The sequence below is a fragment of the Callorhinus ursinus genome, unplaced genomic scaffold, assembly GCF_003265705.2.
Source record: "Callorhinus ursinus isolate GAN/ISIS: 27379988/994484 unplaced genomic scaffold, GSC_fseal_2.0 scaffold14, whole genome shotgun sequence".
Classification (NCBI taxonomy): domain Eukaryota; kingdom Metazoa; phylum Chordata; class Mammalia; order Carnivora; family Otariidae; genus Callorhinus; species Callorhinus ursinus.
The window spans coordinates 34631945-34656471 of record NW_027397076.1 but is presented as its reverse complement, the minus strand read 5'-3'; the positions used below and the strand labels follow the sequence as shown (position 1 = coordinate 34656471).

General features: G+C 34.6%; 1 protein-coding gene and 1 non-coding gene across 9 annotated transcripts in view; one reads left to right on the top strand and one right to left on the bottom strand.

Moving 5' to 3' along the window:
* The window catches only part of CNOT2 (CCR4-NOT transcription complex subunit 2), a 117270-nt gene that overhangs the window by 48821 nt on the left and 43922 nt on the right, over window positions 1-24527 (top strand). For 5 of the 8 annotated variants that reach the window (XM_025882859.2, XM_025882858.2, XM_025882862.2 and 2 more), the window contains one exon: window positions 23247-23369. In XM_025882859.2, the coding sequence (XP_025738644.1) occupies window positions 23247-23369 (123 nt within the window). Of the gene's footprint in view, window positions 1-13050; window positions 13109-18935; window positions 19037-23246; window positions 23370-24527 lie in introns of all 8 variants that reach the window. The other 3 variants (XM_073900672.1, XM_025882861.2, XM_025882860.2) reach the window with 3 other exon arrangements.
* Window positions 6804-6936, bottom strand: LOC112832763 (small nucleolar RNA SNORA18). Its single transcript, XR_003210456.1, has one exon. It is a non-coding gene; the product is annotated as a small nucleolar RNA SNORA18 (small nucleolar RNA).

The window sequence follows — 24527 nt, the reverse complement described above, 5'->3', positions numbered from 1 at the left end:
CTCTTTTATATAATAAAATCAAGCTCCTACACACTATACAGTATTTCCATAAGTTCCAGTGTCTCTCCTCTGACTCCCTAGTATGAATTTTTTTCAATTAGGAATATAAAGCTGATTTTAATCTCCCTCCCATACACTTTTATACTTTTAAGCCTTTATTTGTTTTAGTTCCTTTTCATGTAATGCCTCACCTTTGTTTACATGATTCAAGAATTAGATATCAATACTCCCAGAAATCCTTCTTTGATGAGCTCAGTGCTCCTTTTCCTTGCTCTCATAGCCTTTGTACTATTTCTAGTTCAGTGCTGACTATAATACATTATAGTTATCTGTTTATTTGTCCTTGTCTTTCTGTAGACCTGTGCTGTCGAATACTGTATGCACTAGCCATAGTGGCTATTTAAGTTTAAATTCATGTAACTTAAAATTTAAAAACTTAGTTTCTCAGTTGCGTTAGCCATATTTCACATGCCTAACAGCTAGCTGCCTGCTGTTAATGGCTACCATATCAGACAATGCAGATGTAGAACTTCCTCTCATTGCAGTGTTACTGTAGGTTATAAGCTTCTAGAAAACGGGAGCCATGTCTTTTTTATTTTGGTACTGCCAATACCTACCATGATTTTGGGTGTATAATAGGTGTTTAATGCATGTTGTTTCAATAAAATTAAAATAAGGAAATTAGTGAAAGGAAGAAATGTAGAGTGTGCTGGGTAACATACTACTGATACTTCCAGGATTTTTAGATGTTATTCCAAATGGAACTTTTTATAATATGAGGTCATTGATCATGTCGTGTTGGTTAGTTCAGGGTTATCTATGTGGATCTGATGCATCCCAGTCCATATGTTCCTGAAGAAATACCTCACAGTCTAAAATGCTGCATTAACTTTGTGGAATATAACCATGTCACATTACTATGGCAGTGATTGTATTGCCGTTTCCTCCTCCTTCCTATTTCCTTTTTATTAATTTTTTAAATCACAGAAGTTATAGAGGTGCATTGCAAAAGCTTTGAAGAATAAAAGAAATATAAAATAGAATGTGAAAGTTTACCGTAACTGTTTAGTGTGTCTATCTTTTCAGATCTTTTTAAGTGACTGTATTGGTGCAAATGTAATTTGTTGTCTTTGTTTTTAACAAATATGCGTTTTTCTGCAGCTTGCATATTGTACTTAATGGGGAAGTTTCCATGTGCCACCGTTCTTCCCTTGCCTCCTTCCCAGAAGTAATCACTAGCTTGAATTTTGTGTTTCATTCTTTTTATTTTTATAGTTTTGTTATATGTGTGTGTTTCAGTATATACAGGTGCATCTTTCCTTTATGTGTTGTGTGGTGATTTTGGGGAAAGTGGTACTGTATATTTCGTTATTTCATATAGGAAAAAAAAAATAATGAATTTCCAGCCCACCCAGAACAATTTCCCAGATACTGCTAAAAAACTCAATACCTATCTGACTATTCACCCAAGTATTTTTGCATAATATAAAGCATTTAAAAAACAAGTTGCCTAATTATTTTAACACAAATGCATCAGTAGATGTGTTTCCATTTGGTTTGCAAGACAGTTATACAGTACTATATACAAATTACATTTTTATCTTTTGTACTGTAGTAAAAATGTAAATAAGGAATGAAATGCCAGTTTCTTTTATTCTAAGTTAGAATTTATTGAAAATTTATGTCTTTCTGCTGTCAGGATACATCTTACACCATGGTATCTTAGAGTCATAGTTGTAATATAATAGCTTGTAACCATTAATGAATGGTTACCTTCTGGTATGACTGAAAACAGCACCAACATCAAAGCATCTTAGAATCTGTAATAGGTTAAAGTATGTTAAAGATACATAATATAAAGAATACTTAATAAAATGAACAAGAATTTTTTAAAAATGGGTACTTAGCAATTCAAGAGTTGTCAGAGTAGATCTGGTACCCAGAGCAGAAAGATGGAGGCTTTCATCATTGTTGCTGTTTGGCATTGGGTTAAGATGAAGAGGTTAGCTGAGGAAGGAATTAGTTCAAAAATATGTCTGAAACCAATGAACTGGCTCACAGCTTACTCTTCTTTTGTCTTGAAACTCTTACAAACAAATGGCTGTAACCTATTGTCTGTAGCCAGAGATGAAGCAAGGGGATAGAAAAAACTCAAAATGGTTGACTGTTCACTTGCAGTTACACAAAGAGGTTGCTCTTACAATTACACTTTTGAATGTGATGCTTCTGCTTATGTCACAATCTCATTATCAACAACAGAAGTCCTTTTGACTCCATGACCTCAATATTTTCTTAATAAATTGGCATTTGTTATTTTTGGCACCTCTTTTTTTCTTCCTTTGGCCAACCAAGAACATAAAGTTAAATGAATTCCCAAGGTACTCATCGGTTGGCTCATTACTACAGGATAGGCTTTCTTTGATTGCATTATATTTTCTGATACTTCATGAAATCATTGAATGAGATGATTTTTTTCCAGAAAGCAAGTTTCACCAAGATACATGGTATATGGTGCCCTTAGTGTCTTGGTAACTTTTTCACAGTGCCCCTAGGCCAAAAGAAGTAACTGACAGCTCAGTTCAGTAATTAGTTCTAAGCCACTTATAGTAGTAGTTAGCACGGTATCTGACAGATACTGCTGTGTTTCTTCAAGATTTAAAATATCTGGCAGCATTCCTGTATTCATTGTGGTACTCCTTTTGGGAACTTAGGCCATAGGTTTTACACATGAAATACTGTGTTCTCTTTCAGAAAAATATTTTCATTTAAGTAGTTTGCCTCAATCATAAATATGGAATGTGTTCATCATTAAACAGAAAGTTAAAACATTAGTGCAGATATTTCTGTGAATCAGAAAAAATATAGATGTAAGCAAAGTTATTTTTTAAAATGTACTCTTAGGCCCTGTTTAGATTCTGGGTTGGTTGCATCAGTGGTGGCAGCTTAGTTTTTTAAATCTTTCTGAATTTCCACATAAAAATACAACAACCAGGTAGCAAAACCCAAACCCATGAAAACATTTGTAACAAAACTTGGTCACGAGGTATCTCCACGAATCCCCAAATACAGACAGATGAGAACCACCAAAAAACCTACATATATCACTTTCAGTGAAAGTAGAAAGAAGCATTGGGGTGTCTGGCCTGAGAATAGAAGTACTTCAAAGGTGGTGAACAACCAATTTGAAAGTGATTAAATGTGATTATCCAAGTTGAAACTGGGAGAAATTTTTCCCACTATATTAGATCTTCATAGAGAACCAGTGGCCTAAAGTAGCTTGAGCAGCCTTGCTCAGTGAACTCTCAAGGACGGGCCTACCAGTCCTCCCTCCCAGGACCCTGCTGAGAAGTTTCTGGGAATGGAATCACAATTGAGCAGGATAGAGGCAACGGAGATGGAGGAAAGAGAACTTCCAGATGAAAATGATAGAGGAGAACAGAGCCAGATAATTTCAGAAAACAAGTCATTGTATTTTTAAACATTACATGAAAACAACAGAAGAGTGAACTTTATGAAGTTAGAAGAGTTTTTTGAACCAAGCCATTATCTCAAAATTCAGGAAAATTAAATTCACAAAAGGTCTTTCAGGAATATTTTTAGGAGTGTTTTTACTAATTTGAGTCCCCTCATCAGTGTTCATATTGATCTGACATTTGATGTCAAAGTTTTAATTTTTTAAAGAATTTTTGGAGGTTGTGTGAAACATTTCCCTATTGAAATCAAGTAAGTGAAAATATTCTATATCTTTTAAAAGATTTTTTATTTTATCTTTCATATTTAATCTATCTGAAATTGATCTTTTGTATACAGTGTTAGGAGTCCAATTTCCATTCCTCGGCATATAGATGATTATATATTAGTATCATGTAATGATTTTTTCTGCCTTCCTCAACTAATTAATAGGACTGCTCTAATATAAATCATGTTACTTTATATTCATGGGTCTGTTTTTAAAATCTCTATTCTATTACTTTGATGTGTTTGCCTACATTTGCTCCAGTACTGAATGTTAATTACTATACCCTGTGTTAAATCCTCATGTCCGTCTTTCTTTTTACCTTAGTCTTCCTGAGTGTCTTGACTTTCTTCACCTTTTGTTCAATGACAGATTTATAACATACATAAAAAGAATTTATAAGTGGAATTTCATTGACTTCATTTTTATTTGGGGGAAGAATTGATATGTTTATGATAGTCTTCCTTTCCTGAATTCATATATTCAGGTCTTCTGTATTTTCTCTCAGTAAAGTTTTGTTATATTTTTAATAATAGACCCAGATTTATGCATACAGTTTTATTGTTTTTTTTGGTAAATGGTATTTTAAAAATTATATTTTATAGGTGTTACTATTATATTAACATACAGGCAACTTTTTAAATTGATTATTTTATCAATGTTGCTAAATTTTTTAAATCTTTTAATTTATCTGTAGGTTCTTTGGGGGTTTTCATATAAATAAACATCTGGAAATTAGTTTTGATACTTCTTTTATAATTTTTACAACTTCAATTTCTTTTCTGAACTCACTAATACTTCTCATACATTGTCGAATAGAAGTGTTAATAGAAATCTTTTGTTACTTCTAAAAGCTTTAAGTTGTCACCGATAAATATGATATTTGATGCAGTATCATTTTTATACATATACTTTGTCAGAGTAAAGAAATAGTTTTTTCCTCTGTAGCACTCTTTCTGTTTTTAAGGTTGTTGTCTGTGTCCCTTTTCTCCTTATGTCAGTCTTGCTAGAGATTTGTCAGTTTTACTAGGAATTTTTAGCTTTAGTTATTTTCATTTTATTTTTTGTTTCATATTCATCATTTTATATTTGTTCATCAGTATTTTACTTCTTAGGGTTTATTGTGATGTTCTTTAATCCGAAGTGTTTATAATTTTTCAAACCTATGAGATTTTTCTAGTTACCTTTCTGTTGCTGATTTCTCATATAATTCCACTGTAGCTAGAGAATGTGATTAGTAGGACACCGCTTGTTTACCAGCTTGAACAGAATGCATATTGACCAGTTGGCGGGTGTATTGGCTGTATTTCTCTTCATTAGATCATATTTGTTAATCTTGGTGTCTCTTACCTTCTTTACCCACATATTTACCTGTTATTATTCACATATTATCATTATTCCTTTCTTTCTTTAGATCTGTATTCCATCATATCCTCTTCTATTTCTTTAATTATTTTATACATTCTTATGTTTAATGTGTTATAAATCAAACAGTTGGAAGTTGCTACAAATCATTCTCATGTCTTTTGTTTCTGCTGATTGTCTCTTATGGTACCTTGTTTCCATGTGTGTGTGTTAAGTTATCATTTCATGTTTCTCAGAACTCTGTGGGAATTTGTTGAAGACTAGGTGGAAGGATATTTTTCCCAAGGTAGTTGATTTGCATTTGCTTTTGCTTACGCCTAAGGGACTACTAATCCAGGACCAATTAAAAATAAAATGTTAGCTTAGGTTGCGGGCCACATAGGTATTATGAATTCAGACTGGTTTATGGCTATAGATCCTCAAAAGAGCTTTCCTGTACCTCCTTCTGCCTAACATCAAAACCATGACATTCAAGTGCCTTCTTTATTAAGGGGTTATTAACAGTTATGATGTACCCTTTTAAAAGGTGCTGGTTTATGAGAAGGTCTTTTAATAGCTTTTCTACCTTGGACAAATTCCCCTTTGGGGATATAAACCTGTGGCTTCTCTGTACTCCAGCTTTTACTTTGTTTGTGCTGAATTTCCTTCTCTCCCTCCTTTCCAACCTCCCAGGCTCAACAGTTCATTTAAAAATAAAAATAAAAATGTGTTAGTTTTCAGTGATATTTTGTTCACACTGTATCTGAATTTGAGAATAATGCCTGGCATCTGCTCAGTAAATATTTGTTGACTGGCTGAATCAGTATTTCATGGAGCATTTTTTAGTTGGTTTTGAGTGGAACATTTTGTTTTTTGTTTATAGTATACCTTTGTACCAGAAACATATATCTTGATCGTTTTGTAGGTCTCAGCTGAAATTTCACTTCTTAGGGAAGCATTTCCTGCTTCTGTTATATATTCTTATTGTTCATTGTAATTTCTGGGGCTGGGGGGTGGGGAATGACTAGTGTTATTTCTGCTTTTTATCATCTCCATAATTGAAAAAATTTGATAGTTTTTTCCATCCCTTCTCTTCCCTTCCTTCTCTTCTTACACCTCTGTTTTTATTCCCCTCCCTTTCTTTCCTGCTTCCTTCACTTCCCTTTCCTTTCCCTTTCTTCCCTTTATAGTGTCATTTTTTTCTACTTTAAGAGCTTTTTAAGTTTTTTATTATGTGTAATCTAGGCAGAATTATTTAAAGTCATTAAATTTTTATTTAAGGAATTTCACATTTTGTGGTTCCTTCCACAGGACAGCCTATCACCTTGGTTCCTCCGAAGTTTGGGTCATAATCTTCAATATAGGCCTTTTAAAAAGAACTTATGCATAACACCCAATTATCGTGTCCATTTGTCCACAGTTCTTTTAGTTGGGCTTCTTTGATCTCTACTTGAATATGGACATACTGATGACATACTTCAAAAATCTCCAACCTATAACCTTTGGGACCCAGTTTCATCCAAGCAGTTTATTTTAGGGCCACTTTTAGGGTCAGAGTAGCTGGATCTGCTTGGTTGTTAATTTCAGACACCTTGTATATATGTGTCAGTTCAAAGTGTATTCACTCCTAAACTATTTCACACCCTAGAATAATAGTACAAATCTTTGGGATAGACCGATTCCTAAGATTAAAAAAAAATGAATATTCGATCTTGTATAGTATCTCTGTCAAGTAGTTCTTTCCTACAGGTCTAACAAAGTAGTTATATGCTTAAAGCAAACCACATATTTACTCCATGAAGCATTTCCAAGAATGTGGGTCTACAGGATAAAGACCCATCAGGATAGACCTTGACTAAAAAAAATTTTTGTGTTGCATTTCTGATGGTGATGAATTCTTTTGTATATGTCTGAAGAAGTCTTTATTTCATCTTCATTTTTGAAAGATATTTTTTTGCTTGGTGTGGAATTCAAGATTGACAGGGTTTTTTGTTTTTAGTGTTTTAAAGGTTTTGCTTTACTGTCTTCCAGCTTAGATAATTGCTGAGAAAAATCTGTCATTCTTATCTTTACATAACTAACTTTTTCTCTCTGGCTACTATTAAGATTTTTTTTATCATTGGTTTTACACATCTTTTTTTTTTTTAAGATTTTATTTATTTGAGAGCAAGAGCAGGAGTGGCAGAGAGGGGCAAAAAGGGGACAGAGAAGCAGACTCCCTGCTGAGCAGGGAGCCCTATGCAGGGCTTGATCCCAAGACCCTGAGATCTTGACCTGAGCTGAAGGCAGACGCTTAACCTGCTGAGCCACCCAAGCACCCCTGGTTTTACACATCTTGATAATGATGTATCTTGGTATAGTTTTCTTCATGACTCTTGTGTTTGAGATTTATTGAGCCTCTTGAATTTGTGTTTAGAGTTTTTATCAAATTTGGGAATTTTTTTATCCATTATTTTCTAAATATTTATTCTATCCCTGTTCTTCTTTGGGGATTCACTTGAAGTTGTCCCACAGCTTACTGATGTTTTAAATTCTTTTCTTTCCTCTGTGTTTTATTTTGGATAGTTTTTATTGCTGTTTTCAAGTTCACTTATTTTTTCTTTATCTTGGCAGTTATTCTAACTTTTACAGATGAAATGTAGTTATAGTAACTGTTTTAGTGTTATTGCCTGTTCTGTCATCTGTGTCCTTTCTGGTTTGTTTATGTTGATGGTTGTGTTTTTTTCTTCCCCATTATATGTTTTGTTTTACTGCTTCTTTATATGCCTAGTAATTTTTGTTTGGATGCCAGTCCTTGGAAGTTTTACCTTTCCAGTGCTATGTATTTGTTTTTTGGTTAATATCCTTGAGTTTCCTTGGGGACAAAATTTAGTTACATAAAAGCTGTTTGAGCCCTTTGAGACGACTTTTTTTTTCTTTCAGGTGTTTTTTACACAGAACCCCAGTAGCCTTTAGCTTAGGGCTAGTTTTTCCCAACTACTGAGTCTGTACTCTTCTGAGTACTCTACATAGTGAACTATATTTTAATACTCTGACTTGTGGGAACTGCCCTGTGTGAGTCCTGGAGATTGTTTTCACTGTCTGTTTTGCCAGCCTCTGGTAGTTTGCTTTGTGCATATGTGGATCATTATTAGCTGAAGACTCAAGAGGAACCTTGTTCAGATCTCTGTAACTCTTTTTCTTTGTAGCTCTCTTCTGTATGGTACTCTAGACTTTTTGCTGTAGCTGCTTTGGCCTACCTAGATCTGAGCTACACTTCCTCAATTCGCAGAGATTTCTGATTTCCGCCAGGGCTCCCTCTCCCTGCACCACGGCCGAGAAACTCCTCTAGTGTGTAAGCAAGGGCACTTGTAGGGCTCTTGTCACTTCTTTCTCTCTCAGGGGTTACTGTCTTGAACTGCCCTATGTCCTATGTTTGAAAACCATTGCTTCATGTATTTTGTCCTTTTTTAAAGTTGTTTCAGGTGAGGCAGGAGGGGAGGTTGTTCCTACTACTCCATCTTGGTTAGAAGTACAAATCATAAGATTGCATTTTTTTTAAATTATATTTTGGCTGAGAAGATAGATGAGAAATCATTTCTGATAAAGAGAACAAGCTTTTGTGTCAATATTCAGTTAAGGTGTGAATACTTTCTGTTGTGTAAGACACTATGTGGTGTGTAATACACAGAAATATTAGACCCCTTCTCAGCCCTTAAGGTCATTTGGAAAGACACATAGAAGAGTACAGGTCAGCAAATATATTACAGTTCATATATGGAGTCTTCTTAGCTGTGATTCTCTTTAACCTAAAGCAAACAATTACATGATTTCCCTTGCTCAAGATTTCCTAGAATCTGATAGACCTATAAATAAAGTAGCCATTTATCTTCTCAGCTGAGGTAATAATTGTACTAGTATTCCTAGTAAAATATGTGTTCTGCAGCATAGCATAGTAAATCATCTCTTTAATGTTTAACCTGGCTCAGTAAATTAAAGACACCATAGTACATATGCTAATAAAAAAGTAGGAAGATGATTTTTCAAGAATAAAAAGAAAATGAAGATCTTTCTTTTTTAGAGCCAGAAATGTCAAGAGAGACTGCTTGAGGCATATGAAATTTTAAACCTATTCTTTAGTGGGGTAAAGGCAATGTAATGAAGCTGAAAGAATCTGATTGTTAGAGTAACAATTTTGAGATATACTTCACTTTCTACCTGTATTACTTTGGACCAGTTAGGTAAAGTCTTTGACACTCTTCACATTTAAGAGTGAGATCTTTAAAAGGTGATTGGTTTCCTTGTAGAAGCATTTCAGTTAACAAATACAGTATAGAAGGATGAAAAGAGCAAATCACCATTAGAGCATCATAGATGCTGCAAGCAATATCCATGGATGACTGCTGTAATTAGTAGGCAGAAATTTAAGGTCAGATATTTGCATATTCTCAAAGAACTTATTTCCAAACATTCATTGTTTTAATGGGAAAATAGGAATTTATGGTTGAGAAAACTGGTGCTAGCTTAATCAAGATCAAGGTTAATACCACCTGTAATAAGACGTATTATCATCATATGCACTCCTGTATATGTCCTTCATGTAGGATGCACTTGAGAAGGACATATTACCTCTGCAGTGAGGTGGCTTTAAAAGTACATAACCTCTATCTAGTCATGAGAAAACATAAGACCTACTCACATTGCAGGACATTCTATGGTGTAGTTACATCAGTATAACTAATGACATCAGTGTTGTGAAATTCAAGGAAAAACAGGTAAAGTCCAAGGTTGGAGAAAATCGAGGAAACATAAAACCATTGAATGTAATGTGGATCCTGGAATAAAAAAAAAAAAAAAAGACATTGGTGGAAAAACTGGTGAAATCTATATAAAGTTGTTTAGTTAATGGCTAATTTCTTAGTTTTGGTACTTGTACTATGGTCATATAACATGTTGCCACTAGGGGAAAGTGGGGCATATGGGAACTTGGTACTATTTTTGCAAGTCTAAAATTATTTCCAAATAACAAGTTTTTAAAACATGGTGACAGTGTTTGTGGACAGAGGTTATTACCATGTAGTTAAATTAGTCTTTTTGTTGGGTAAGTACCTCATTTTGTTAGTGTACATTTCTCTTGAGCAATTTCAATTTTCCACAGAAAATACATAGTTTAAAGGGGAGGAGAGAGAGAGATGGTTCTTACATATTCATTGGTAGCATACTGTAAGCAGGTTAAGGAAAGAAAGGAGGATTGAACTTACAAATATAAGTCTTCATCCTTCAGTTTTCAGGTCCATGCCTCACTCTTCACCTGCACTTTGGCTAAGTAACAAGATGTAGAGCCTATCCACTTGGGTTTTTTTCTGGAGAACAAACCTTGGTATCTTACTGGAGACATAAAGCCTGGGTATTCTCCATGATAACTGTGATAGGGGAACATCTTTGATCTATCTAGAGCCTATAGACTCTACCCTTCCATGCCTCAATTTGAGGTAAAAGTAATCTTATAGAGGCTTTGTTGTGGTAAGTGAGGTTTTATATTTATGTGCATATGTATATATGTACCTGTGTAACAGGTATACGTACATATATACACATACATACACACACAGTGCTTTGAGCAGTATTTATCATTCGGTAAACATTCAGTACTTATTAGTGCTTAATTTGTAGTAGGTGCACTGTTTTAGACTGTCCAGGCAGTGCACTTTTTGGCTAACTCCAAGGAGTGCGTATTCCCATGGACTACAGTGCAACCCAGTGGCTCTAAGTAGTATAATTCTTCTAGTGGGATTTTGTGATACAAAGGAGACATGTCTTGTCTCTTAATATTAAACCATAAGTCTGAAATGCTCTCAGAACAGCTTTTTTTAAAAAGGCAGTTTAACTTGAGAAAAAAAATTAAGGAAATGGAAAAAAAGTTTTTTTTAATATCCCAGTTCTTATCTGGTGCTTCTCATAGCACTCGAACCACTGGAGGTTTCTGGCAGTCTATTAGGTATTTTGGAAGTGGTTGTCTAATTTCAGTGGGAAAAGGCATAAAACAATTTTATTCATATGTTTCAGAAATATAAAGTTTAACATTAATTTTCAACATAATTCCATTAGTTTTAAAAATAATTGTGTCAGAAAATTTTTTAAACTGTGCTGTAAGCAATTCATTGGTCAATTAGTGTCAGATAACACTCAGGTAATGGCAGTAAGATGAGGACTCATTCATGTTATGGGCCTACTCTGTAAGGCAGTGAGTGTTCCAGATCCTAAGGAGACAAATAAAAGACAAAAATTTCTGTTCTTATGGAGCTGACATTTTAGAGCATAGGAAGACATTAAACAAAATAAATAAAATACGCTATAAATTATATGTTGATAATGTTGTGGAGAAAATTAGAATAAGAAAGGAGATAGAGAGTGCGCAAGGGGTTGGGGAAAAGGGTAGTGTAATTTTCAATAAACAGAGGAGTCCTCACTAAGATGAATCAGTACCTGAAGTTGGGTGGGGTAAGAAGCCATATAGATACATATCTGGGGGAAGAGCATTCCTGAAGAATAGAAGTACAAAGGCCTGGAGATAGGAGTGGGAAAGTACTGTGGCAGGAAGACAATAAGAGAAAGGGAAATGGTAGGAGACTTAGAGGTAAGGGTAACTTAACTAATGCTTTGGAAGCCATTGTAAATGTGTTTTAATCTCTGTTACCTTTTATTTGTTAATGTTCCTTTATTTCTGAGCATCAAGTGGATGAAGTACGTCAGAGTAGAAAAGTGATATCTAGCACATAGTAGATGCCTACTGAATGTTTATTGAATTAACTTATATGGCAAGGTGTTTAAAGTTATTTTAAAGATCCTGTGTTCCCTTGCTGAAGGAATACTTTTCATTTTTAACTGCTTCATATAACATAATTTTTCTGATACTCCTCTATATTTAGTTTACAATTTCAGAGTATTTGCCACCTTCAGTAATATTTGTTATTGGATAGATGTTATCTTTAAATAACATAAGCATCTATTTTTGTTAGCCCTAGTATTCATAATAGAATCTAGTTTTCTCTGAATCAGTAAATCACTTACATTATAAAACAAAGATTCACATTTTTATAAAAGTGGATAAATCACATTTCTTTTAAGTCCTATATTTAGATTGATTTCTTTAAAAGTCTTTACATTTTCCCCTTTATCATTTACTTTGTTTCAAGTTATTTTAATTGAGGGGTCCTTACTTGTTTTTATCAGAGTGGAACACGTTTAACAAATTGTTTTTTTGAATTTATTGAGACTTGTTTTGTGGCCTAATGTATATGATCTATTCTGGAGAATGTTCCATGTGCATTTGAAAAGAATGTGTATTCTGCTGTTATAGGATGGAATGTTCTCAATCATTTCCTCCCAAGAAATATACTTATACCGAAAAGTATCCCTGGTTTTCAAAAAGTTCACTGGTCCACTTTTAGAAATTTAATGCATCCATGTAGTCTAGCTGTCATTCTGCTGGTTGATGGTGTTAATATATATGAGAGTCTAAGATTTAATGTTGAGTGCTTAGGAGAACAAGAAAAAGTATACAAGGAGTGGATAGGCAAAGTATTTTAACATACTGTCTTAGATGGTTTCGTGGTCGCCAGGTAAGCCCTATCCTTTCATTTTCTGAAAAAGTGTGCACGTTTATAGAAAGCTTTGCCCCCTGTCCTTTTTTTGATTCATACTTTCAATCAGTCTGAGAGATGATTCTGGGGTTGGGAATAATGAAGATGTGAACAGGGAGTCATAATGTTGAAACTGGACGTTCAGATCTTTATAGCATGATTTCCTTATTTTTCAAAGAGCAGAAGAATCCCATCGTTTATCATGTTCTGGTTGGACTCCTTTCTTATCGTTTGCTGGAGTTTGAACTTCAGAGCTATGGTGTCAACCCTGCTGTAGTATCTCAGGGGAGCTCCTAGTGTGGGGCTGGTGTCATGGCTCACCCTCCAACCTTTCCTTCTTCACTTCAGCCTCCAGCTCTGAGCTTTCCAATCCCCAGAGTAGCAAATGTTGAAAGAAGTTGCACAGGTAAGTATGTGGTGGGAAAGTCTGGGGGAAAAATGGTACTGTCGTTAGTATTTTGAGGGTGGATGTTGGGCCATTTGAGTCATTTTGTTAGCTTAAAAATATGTTTTGTAAATCAGTTTTCTCATAAAACTATCATAAATTATTAAATAGAAGAGTCTGGTGTCCTAAGAAATAATTTTACTTTTTTGTTAAGATATGAAACAGAAAACCTTAAACTGAATAAACCATTAGTATAATACAAAGGTTATTAGATTTTTTTAGCAACTTCATATTTTTCCACAGTATGGCAGGACCAGAAAATTTGTTTTTAGAAAAGAAGCTAAGAAACAAAGTTGGGGAAGGTGTAAATTCATAGACTTAGAATTTTGCTATGTGTAACTTGGTCTCAGAATGGGGCAGGTTTTAGTTTCCTTCCATTAGCTGTAGACATGCTGTTCTTCTATTTCTCGAGATTTTAGGCAAGTGGCTGTATTTTTAATACCTGCAGGAATAGAAACTTGAAATATCTTTTTCTCTGAGGTCTAGACAGGAAGACTGGAACATTTCTACCATCTTGGGGTTTGAGATTAACAAAAATGAGTGTAGGAGCAGTGAAGGCATAATGTATGCTACAAAAGTTCAGCAAAGATTTGTTGAATGAATAAGGTCACCAGATTGTGTGTGTGTGAAATTCTAACACTCCAGGCATTTTCTCTTTGTCTGCATTGTACTGGAAATCATGATCTAACATTATAGATTTTTTCCCCTTAAGTATGGTTATTAGAAATAGTTTTCTAGCAATGTAGCCCTAGGTCCGCACTACTTTGCTTACTAATACTGCCCTTTTGGGCTCTTGCTTCTCAGAAAGTCTTAAAAAATTGTTTCTTTCATTCTCCCAGATTGATCCTGTGTAATTCTTATTCAAGTGATTTCTACATTCTTTTGCACATAACAAGACATTAATTTTGAATGTCAAAATTATATCCAGGGAAAGGAGACTTAATATGGCCTATGATTGCTAACATTTCTTCAGAGAAAGTGTGTCACACTCACTGACTGTTTGGCACTTTAGGTCCTCAAAGTATAGAATCCTCAGCAATTTTTCCCCCCTTTTCTTCCCTTAAATTCTGGAGTTTCTTGTTTTGTTTTGTTGTTTTTGTTTTAAATTTACTAGGAGCCTTGTAGAAATACATAGTCCCTTGACAAAGTGGACCATACATCCAGTTTCTTCTGGATTTCCCTTCCTCCCTTCCTCTTTATTGGACTGATCCTTCCTCTTAAAGTTTAAAATTGGTTTAAGATATTATATTCATTCTCATTGAAAAGTTTCCCTTACGCTTACAGGATTTGTTTATATCCTAAACATAAAGATTTTCTATTGTTGTGTATCGTTTCACTTGTACATGATAGATTTATATCCTAATATTTTAGGATGAAGTACTGTTTAATTTTAGGACCTATTAATGTGATTTCTCAACTCTAATAACTTTTATTGCTCATAAGGCATACCAATTACAGTTGGTTCTTTAGTTGGTATACGATCGTGTGCTTTCTTTTGTGGATTAGCATGTCTTGCATTATTAGAGTTTTGTTTTAGGATGATGTACTTTTTAAAGCTTACATATTGGTGGTTCAGTTTTGAATCTGTATAAGGCATATTGATACAGGTGATTTTAAGATTCTGGAAAATCACAAAATCTGTTTCTTCAAGTTGAAGCATACACAACATATTCTCCCTAGATCAAAGTCAAATTGATAGGGGCATTTATAGACTTAGTAACACTTTTTAGAGAATTTGTAGATTTTTGGGGTGCACTTTTAGAGATGGTGTACATGGTTTTGGGGAATATCTGAGTAAAGCAGCTTCAGACAATAGATTTCAGTAGATGGTTTTGGATTAGGAAGAGTGATGTGTTATTTTCTGTCTCTTTACTTGAACTCTCCATTTTTTTCTTGGATATGTGCTACCCTGGTTTTGTTTTTGTTGTTGTTATTGTTGGATAAGACCTCTTACAAAATACCTCTGTAACCCCTGGAAAGGACTCTGTGCCAGAATATTTACCTGCTCTCCAAAGTAATGATTATGGATACGTTCATATAGGCCCCCAGTTTTTTGCTGAATCACTTCTCCAGCCAGAGTCATATGTTCCCTGTGCATCTACCTTTTAACTGCCTTTTCAGTATTCATTGAAGTTTTTATTGTTCATTTGTTGGGCATTCTGCATTTGCTAAAAGTGAAGTGAATTGCTTTTATTTATTTCTATGCTGTTCAAGTTGATGAGTTTAGAAATTCTGCCTCTAAAATTTATTTAAACCTTCACTTTTCTTAGATCCATTGTAAGCAGATTCTTAAACTATTCATTATGTATTTGTCATATTGTAAATATCAAGCCACAGTATTCTGGAACTGGTAGGACTTCATAAGAAATTCTTATATGAGAAGAGAAAGAGCATTTGTTCTTTCTCTAAAGATACTGAGATATTGAATTCTTTGTTTTTTCAGAAGCTAGATTTTTATTTTTTTTCCAGTGTATGTATCCTTTTCTCCTTTACTTAAGCCCATTTCTTTTTTTTATTGTTTTTTTAGGAATGAAATAAAATTATTTATAATAGTTGTGAAATGGGATTGGTAGCTCAGAATCCTGTTACTGAAAAATACTCCTAAAACAAAAATTCCTTTGGTTATAAATATTTCTAGGTTGTCATATATAATATTTGATATAGGAATGTTCTGGTTTCAACAGAGTTTGGGCAGTATCTCAGTGAGATTTGACCTGTCACTTTTCTCTGTAATGGGTAATAATAAAAATACCAGATTATCTTCAGACATTATGGCTTCTTGTGATTGGTTTCAAATGTTGATTGACTACATCTTGATAAAGCTGGTAAATATTAATGGTAATTGTGATTTTTATTAGTTTCTGTTTACTTTGTAGACAACAGAGAACTTGTATGCATATATATGTGAAGTGTTTGTTGATAGTGAATGTGGAATTGGGAGGGACACAAAAGGAAGAAGTCAAATTCTTTATTCAGCAGTCAGAGTGAATTAGTAAAATCTTCATTAGGGAAACTGTAAAGAAAGGAACAGTCTGTTCACCTCCCCTCCAAGGCACCATATGACTTATATTTGGCGCATTTTATCCTTTATTTAGTACAAGGTAGGAGCAAATTCTGTTGCCAGAGATGAAAAAAAATTCATGACTATCGGAAAGTCTTCATACTTTAAAGTTATGAAATAGTTGACTTTATGGTGGGGCACATGTATCAGCGTGTTAACAGTAAAACTCCTGGCCACATTAGAGAGAGAATCCACAAGAAGTTGCCATTAGGGATTTGTTCTTATTTGAACCCATTTAATAGATGTATTCTACACATTCAACGCTACAATGTCTGTTTTAGTGGTTTATAATGAAATTTAGAGATTTTATTAATTCCTTGAAGGATTAAATTATGTTCACTGTATTTAGAAAGTATTTAAAATATTAGTTGATTTGGAATATGGAAACTAATTACTTTAATTGGTGTAATAGTGTTCTTTTAAGCATAATTTTATCCTAAAATTAATGGAACTTTGTCTAAAATAGGTACAATCAGTTTGGTAGTGAGTGGCTTTTGTTTCATGTACCTCTAGTCAGTTCATTCTCATTTTTCTGCCGAAGAGATCTTTTTGACATGCACAAATACTTGATTGTAACATCCTCTATTTACGTTGTTCACTGCAAAGTAAGTGCCCTTCCCTTTTTGCCCCTTACTCCTTTTCCCATCATGAAGCTTACAGTTTGGGGAGAATACACACATTAAACTATTAGTTGTATGTGTGAGAGTCAGTGTACTATAGTGGTTACAAAGGGGAGAACTCTAGCAGATTGCCTGGATTCATATCCCATCTCTATCACTTACCAGATAATGGAACCTTGGGCACATCAGTTATATGACCTTGGGCATGTTATCCAGCTTTCTCCATTTCTCATCTAAAAATGAGGACTACACAAGTAAATACTTGCAAATCGATTACATAAATCAATACATTTTAAAGCATTTAGAGTATATTGCCTGGCACATAGTAAGTGGTCAATGAAAGTTATTTTTTATTATTGTATGATAGTAGTTTCAGTAAAGTATTTTCAGTGACTGTAAATCGGGAACCCTAACTTAGTGTGAAAGTTTCCAATGGGAGAAAGAACATTCTAAATAGAGATATCAGCATATACAAAGGCCCTGAGGTGGGAAAAATCTTGTGTTGGTGTGGCAGCAGTTTAGTGGTGGCAGGGGACCTGTGGAGAGTTAAGGTCAGAGAGTTTACATAGGACCTTGTAAGCCTTAAAATTGTTTTAGGAAGCTGTTGAGGCATTTCAGGCAGTAGGGCTACAACAATTACATTTTTATTTTAAAAGTTCACTTTGGCTAATGTGGGAGAGTAGATTTGAGGGAATAAGAATGGGTTAATAAAGATCTGTTTGGAGGATATTGGAGATGCTTGTGCTAGGAAAGATACGGATAATGTCAATATTTAAAGTTAGCCTAGATCGGCTTGAGTTTTAATTGTTGAAGAACATAGAAGTTACAGATGGCATTTTGCAGAGATTAACATGAATAGGCAGAACTGTGAATAACAAATTAAGCTGAGGCATAAGTTTTGTTTGGGGTTTTGAGATAATTACTGCTACACAGTTACGTTAAGGTCATGATCTCAGGAATCTTGGTCGGTATGCCCTAGGTAGGAGAAATTAACAAGAGATGGGAACAAGAGAGTGAGTCAGTGTAGTGGTTATTAGTATGGCACCATAATAAACTGTTAGTTAAGGGAAGTCTGACTTAGTTCATCACTTAGATTTTTGTGCCTGGTTTTCCTGCCTATGCTGTTTCCCTCTTAACTTGGCGCTGAAGTCCAGGCCTACTTTTCCTTACCACCTATCACCATTCTTCCAGACTTCCTCTTTTTTAGTTATATTGAAAGTCTTGTTTCTTGGGCTTTCTCTCACTTCTGAGCACTTGTACATGCTGTCTCTTATGCCACACGTTTGCTTCCACCTCCCACCCCACACACTTCAACTTTAAAAATTTTTAATCTTTTTTAATCAAGTCTTTGTTCAAACATTAGTTCTTTTACAATAAAATCTTATAGTCAGTTTCCCTCAGACACAGATATTCCCTCATTTGTGTTCCCAGAGTACCCGTGCAGGTTTTCATATTGTAATTGTTTATTTGCAGATACGTCTCCCAGCTAGACTATGAGCTTGTTCAAGACTTGGAGCTGTTACTTATTCAGCTTTTGTATTCACACCATAATTTTTTTAAAAAAGATTTTATTATTGAGAGAAAGAGAGCATGGGGGGCAGAAGGGAGAAGGAGAAGCAGGCTCCCTGCTGAGCAGGGACCCCTCCCACACACACACCCCAATGTGGGGCTCTATCCCAGGACCCAGTGACCACGACCTGAGCCAGACAAAGGCAGACGCTTAACTGACTGAGCCACCCAGGCGCCCCACGTTATCACAGTTTTTGGCATAATTCATATAATATTCCCTCAGCATGTTCGTTGAAATGTGAAAGCAGATCAGTCAGGAGGCTAAAACAAACTAGTTCAGAGCTTAAACTAAAATGATGGTAGGAAGAATGGCAAAAACAGATGTGAAAGCCACTTTGAAGAAAGGATAGAACTTGGATGTTCAGAGCAAAGCAAGAGAAAGTGACTTGGAAAATCAGTTTTAAATATTAACTGATTTAGTTTATTAATTGTACTTCTCGGGTAGAAATGTTTAGGAGTACTTTAAAATTTGGTGCTAGAACCTTGAGTTAAGCCTGGAGATAGATTTTGAAATCAACCTGCATTTGTTTGCTATCAGGAAAAGGACCTCCCTGCCATGGATGTGTTTCTGTCCCTGGGAATAGGATTCCATGCCTGGGCCAGCATTTGCCAGCATTATAGACAATAAATGATTTCAGAGTAAGTTCCTCTCCAGAGGCCTTGGTGAAGGAAATAATGTGTAAGATTAAATATCATCCTGCCTTGGATATGATCTGATTCTATTTTTCACCCTTTCCTATGTGTTTTTTTCTGTATATGTATATACCCATATTTACACGTATATATTTTCAAGTTTTCATTTATAAAGTGTCCTAGTTTTGTTTCCCTGACTTTTTATAAAGCTCCAGGCCTTGCTGCTTGCTCCTGTTCTTTAATTGTCATCTATCCAACCTGGGGCCACTTTACTAGTCTTTGAAGTTACTGGTTTAGATCATCTTAAGTTTGGGGTTTTGCAAACTCTTTTTTTGTGATTATTCTGATTTACTGCATTTGAGTTTGAAATACTGTATTTAAATGTTGAGAGAGAGTTAGGAATTCATAGCTAGTCCAAATTAAATTATGACATATACTGGGAAAATCCAGCCAACTCGGTGCTTCTATTCTGCCTGTCACTTTAATCCCCCTCTCTCTACTACTTCATTTTGAGACCAGCTCTTTTGCGGGGTTGGGGGGTGGGGTTTGGGGGGCTTAGGCTGATAGAAAGGAGTAGTGTAAGCTAACCCATGTATATACTTTCTGATTAGAGTTTGTGGAATCAAAGGATAAAATGTCTTTATTAAATGTTTTAGATCTGTGTCCAAAAAGGCTTAAGAAACTGCTTTTGGTGTTTACATACGTCATCATATTCTTTCTTGGTAACATCTCACTTTTTACTTACTTTTTATAACATCTGGTTTGAAAGTCAAGAGAGAAGGTGGTCAGTTAACAAAGTAGGTGTAAGCCTTTGATATATTTGCTTGAAAAAAGCTGACAAATTGTATATACCAAAGATTCTATGGTATATATAATGTAAAATGTAGTATGATTTTTATTTTAAATTATTTTTTTTTAATTTTCATTTACCAAATCGACTTTACTATATTTGGCATTACCAGTAATTTCAATATAGTGTTGACATATCCTCTTTGAAATTGATAAAAATTGATTTCTAGATTCCTTTGATTCTTACTTATTCTGTTCCAGGAGATAACGTGAACACCTTACCCTTTGGTATCATCCATTCATCCATCTGTTAGTGTCAGGTCGCTCTCAAAATAGATCCTTTTTCTAACCCTGTCTCACCACTTCTACCACTACCACTGTAGTCTAAGCTACCATCTTTTCTCACTGCCTGCTTCCCTTCTTCACTCTTGCTTCCTCTTTTGCCCATTCCTTACAGAACAACTGCAATCGTTAAATATATATATGTGCCAAATTATGTTACTGAAGCTATCCCCAAGCCCATTTGACTTCTATCTCACATAGAATAAAATCCAAAGTTCCTTAGGGCCTGCAAGGCACAGCATGATTTGGGACCAACAGTATCTCTGACTTCAGTTTCTCCCATTCTCCCTAAGTTCCTACTGCTTGAGTCACACCACTGAGGATCTTGATGTTCCCTGTCTGTTGAATGCTCTTCCTACAGGTCTTTGCCTAGTTAGTTCCCTTACTTCTCTGCTTGATTGTTATCTTGTTAGTTTCATCGTTCATGGCTATTTAAAATACTTTTCTTACCCCATTGCGTCATTCTATGTGGAATAAAGCACAGGCCCTTAAAAATGAAGTAAACTAGCTTTTATAAGAAACTTACTGTGTTGTTCTGTCTTTTTCTTTCCTTTTCCCTTTCCTTTCCTTTTTTTGCCCTGGATCAGATAATTCTTTGTTTCATCTTAGTACCCATTCCTGGACTGGTGTTGCATTTGGAGAGCAGAGTGTTAACATTCTTACCTTTCTTTTTTTACTGAAGTCATGTAAGAATATTTAGTATTTTCACTGATAATGTAATTTCTGTGTTGAAGCACACAAAACAAAAATGAAATTCTGTATATTTGTGTTTTCTCCTTCTCTCCCTCCCTCCCTCCCTCCCTCTCTTTCTCTCTCGCTCTCATGCTCACTCTCTCAAACACAGCAGTGAGTGTGGGAAAATGTTGTATTAATAAATGAAAAACATTTCTGTTTCCTTTGTCTGAGACATTTCATATGTTTAGTTTTGCTTTCAAACAGTAAATGAACTTTTTGATTCTATACAGTTAATTTCAGTTTTGGAATTTTAGGAGTCTATAATTGGTTTTGATGATAAATGTTATATAAAAATTGTCAAACGAAGATTTTGCTCTGTATCCATTGAGGTGATTTATGTGTGTATGATTTGATGAGAGGTAACCCTGATATTCTGAAATTTTACTGAATTCTCTAGGTATCATGCCATTTCCCCATGCTTATCCTTACTTAGAATTCAGTAGTAATGGTCCTTGAAAGAGAATTAAATGTATTCTTAACTTTTTCAAAAAAACTTTTAAAATGTCATCTGTAAAGAGTCTTAATTTGCAGACTAAAGTTTTTTCCACTATTACTTTTCTGTAATAAAACTCCCTAAAAAACACTTCTTTTTCGTGTCTACTTAGGGGGTTGGTGGATAGGCATGTGGGATTCTACTCCCTGATTCTGAAGAGCTTTTATGAGATTTATCAGGGAGTCTCCTACTAAAAAAGATTCAGTATATTCTAACAAAATAATAAAACCTTTAAAAATAACTTTCTGTATTTCACACCTAAGGAGATTAATAGCCCCAAAGCATACAGCAAAACAGTGGCTAAGCTGTCATCAGACCGTCGCTCATATTTAACTAAAAAACTTTCTCAGACCCCAAAAGGAAGAATGGTTAAATATTTGAGTTTCTTAAAAACTTAATAGGAACCTTAAGATATAAAGCAATTATTAAATAGTCTGATGCTTTCAACAAACTTGCATGTCAGATTTGGTCATTAAAGACTGCAGCTTAGGGGAGCCTGGGTGGCTCAGTCATTGGGCGTCTGCCTTCGGCTCGGGTCATGATCCCAGGGTCCTGGGATCGAGCCCTGCACCAGGCTTTCCTGCTTCCCCCTGTGCCTCTCCCCCTGCTTGTGTTCCCTCTCTAGCTGTCTCTCTCTCTCTCTGTGTGTCAAATAAATAAATAAAATCTTAAAAAAAAAAAGACTGCAGCTTATCAGTTCACCATGTCTGCCGATAAACAGTAGTAACTACACTGTCTTATTTTGGAATGAGAAATAAAAGTTCATTTATTATTTATAATTGAAGAAAATAACCTTATTCATAATGAGTGTACAAGACAGATGTCAAATTTGATGTTTTTCACCAAAATTTTTGTGATAAGATGTAGTCACCATGTATTCAAGTCTTTTACAAGTGTCTTCCATTATGACATTTCACTTTACTTTTGACTACAAAGTACCATTGTTGGGAGACACATTGACCATAAATAACCTAGTCAGTTGATAGTTTTGGAAACTTTTGTAAAGAGGTCATCCTTAGGGAAAAAAATTAGCATGGGGGTGCCTGCCTGGCTCAGTTAGTAGAGCATGCGACTCTTGATCTTGGGGTCATGAGTTCGAGCCTCACGTTGGGTGGAGAGATTACCTAAAAGAAGCGTGAAGACCATTTTCTAGCATTGCCTCAAAAAAAAAAAAAAAAGAACATAGAGTTAGTAATTATTTGTGTTGGTGTGGGCTCAAAATTACTAGTGTTGGATGTGGGAAAGACTTAAAAAACAAGAGTAATAAGCAGGTTACATAACAGAAATCGTAAATTTACGCCAGGATGATAAATGAAACATCACTGTTATGAGTGGGTACTTGTGGCTTGAGATAAGTGTTCTAGTTTGCCATTATAAGCTGACTCAAAAAGTGGTGTATCTCAATAAACATAGATTGTAAGTGAAGATGATATGCTCTGAAAAATAGATCATTTACAAGGTAGACCGTGATGACAAAGATACTAATATTGAAGATACGTATGAAGATTTTGAATAATTAAACCCAAAGTTAATTTTTAAAAAACCTTTCTATGGGAAAATTGTATTTGAGGTTGCAAATTCTCAAGAATAAGTGATATTTATTTCTTTAAAGTAAGTAGAATTATTGCATGATAGGCTTTATTAAGTTTCTCCTCTTGCTTTTGGAGCCTGGAAGCAAAAATTTAATGCTATATTCTTACAGTTAGATTTATGACTTTTTCACATGCCCCATTAGCCCTTAGTTGATCTGTTTATCTTAGCATTGTTTTCTTAATTTTCTGTTTTCCACATAGGAGTTTGGTAAAGCTTGACATTTTCCAAAATATTACTCTTGATAAAAGCAATATTTTTGTTTAGGTGACAAACAGCATGTTTGGTGCTTCAAGAAAGAAGTTTGTAGAGGGGGTCGACAGTGACTACCATGACGAAAACATGTACTACAGCCAGTCTTCTATGTTTCCGCATCGGTCAGAAAAAGATGTAAGTTAAAAGTAAAAATATTGTGTTTACACAGCAGTGTATGTCTGTTTCTTTTTGGTTCCTGGAAAGCAGTATATGAATTGCAGAATACCATGTTTGGTCGAGTGACTATGTTTTAGGCACAATGCTAGGCCCTGGGGATACAAAAATGATGAGCTTACATTTTAATGGGAGATAAAATGTCCTGTGATTCTGAAGTTGGGATATGGTAATACTGTGGAAGTACTCAAAGACAAGAGATAAACATAGTCTTACATCTAAATCATCAGTTGTTTTTTTTAACTTGTTATTTTTATATTAAAATATGCATATAGAGTAGAAAGCAGACTTGAAAGATTTAAAGATATAATGGCAAAATTAAATGAAACTTTACCTTTGCTATGGAATCTTCAGGCTGTAATCCTAAGCTTTAGTTAGTAAGAGCATCTTCTCTGTTCAGCTGTAGGAATGCTAGTATAGAAACATTTTTGAAGACCTGTATTCAAAACATGGAAGATGATGTAAAGGTGTGGATTAAGTGCTTTGGAAGGCTAGTGGTTCAGTAATCCCATTTGGAATGAAAAGATTTAACACAGCCAAGTCATAATTAGCAAATTGATAAAATATTTTTAAATAAATTAATTGTTACTTTCAAATTCTGGTAAGCCTCTTTAAATTATACACTACTGTAGTAGTCAAACCAGTTGCATTTTTGTACTTTGTACCCACCCACCATTTTTCTCCTTTCAACCCTTTTTATAAACTTGCTATTCCTAATTTCCCTACCTATATAACAATCTATTCTAGTTATTAACCTAACGATTTTCTTACTGATGTTTAAAGCATTTATAAAATTCTAAAATATGTAACAAATGCTCTCATTTTTCTTTAAAATTGACCATTAGTAATTCACTTCCTGTGTCTTAGAATTTCACAAATTGGCTTAATTTAGGTTTAGGATTTGGGTGAACTTTTTTTCCCTCCTATTGAGGTGTTACTATCCTTTATTTTTATTTGAAAATTGTGTCATTTTGGCAACAATGTATCCATTGTGTTATTAGGACTCTTCAGAATATGTGGTGACTTTCTTTATAATTAGTGTGCCGTTTAATAGCTCATTGAATAATGTCATCTAATTAATTTTCTGTTACTGACCATTTAGCTATTTGCTCTTAGATG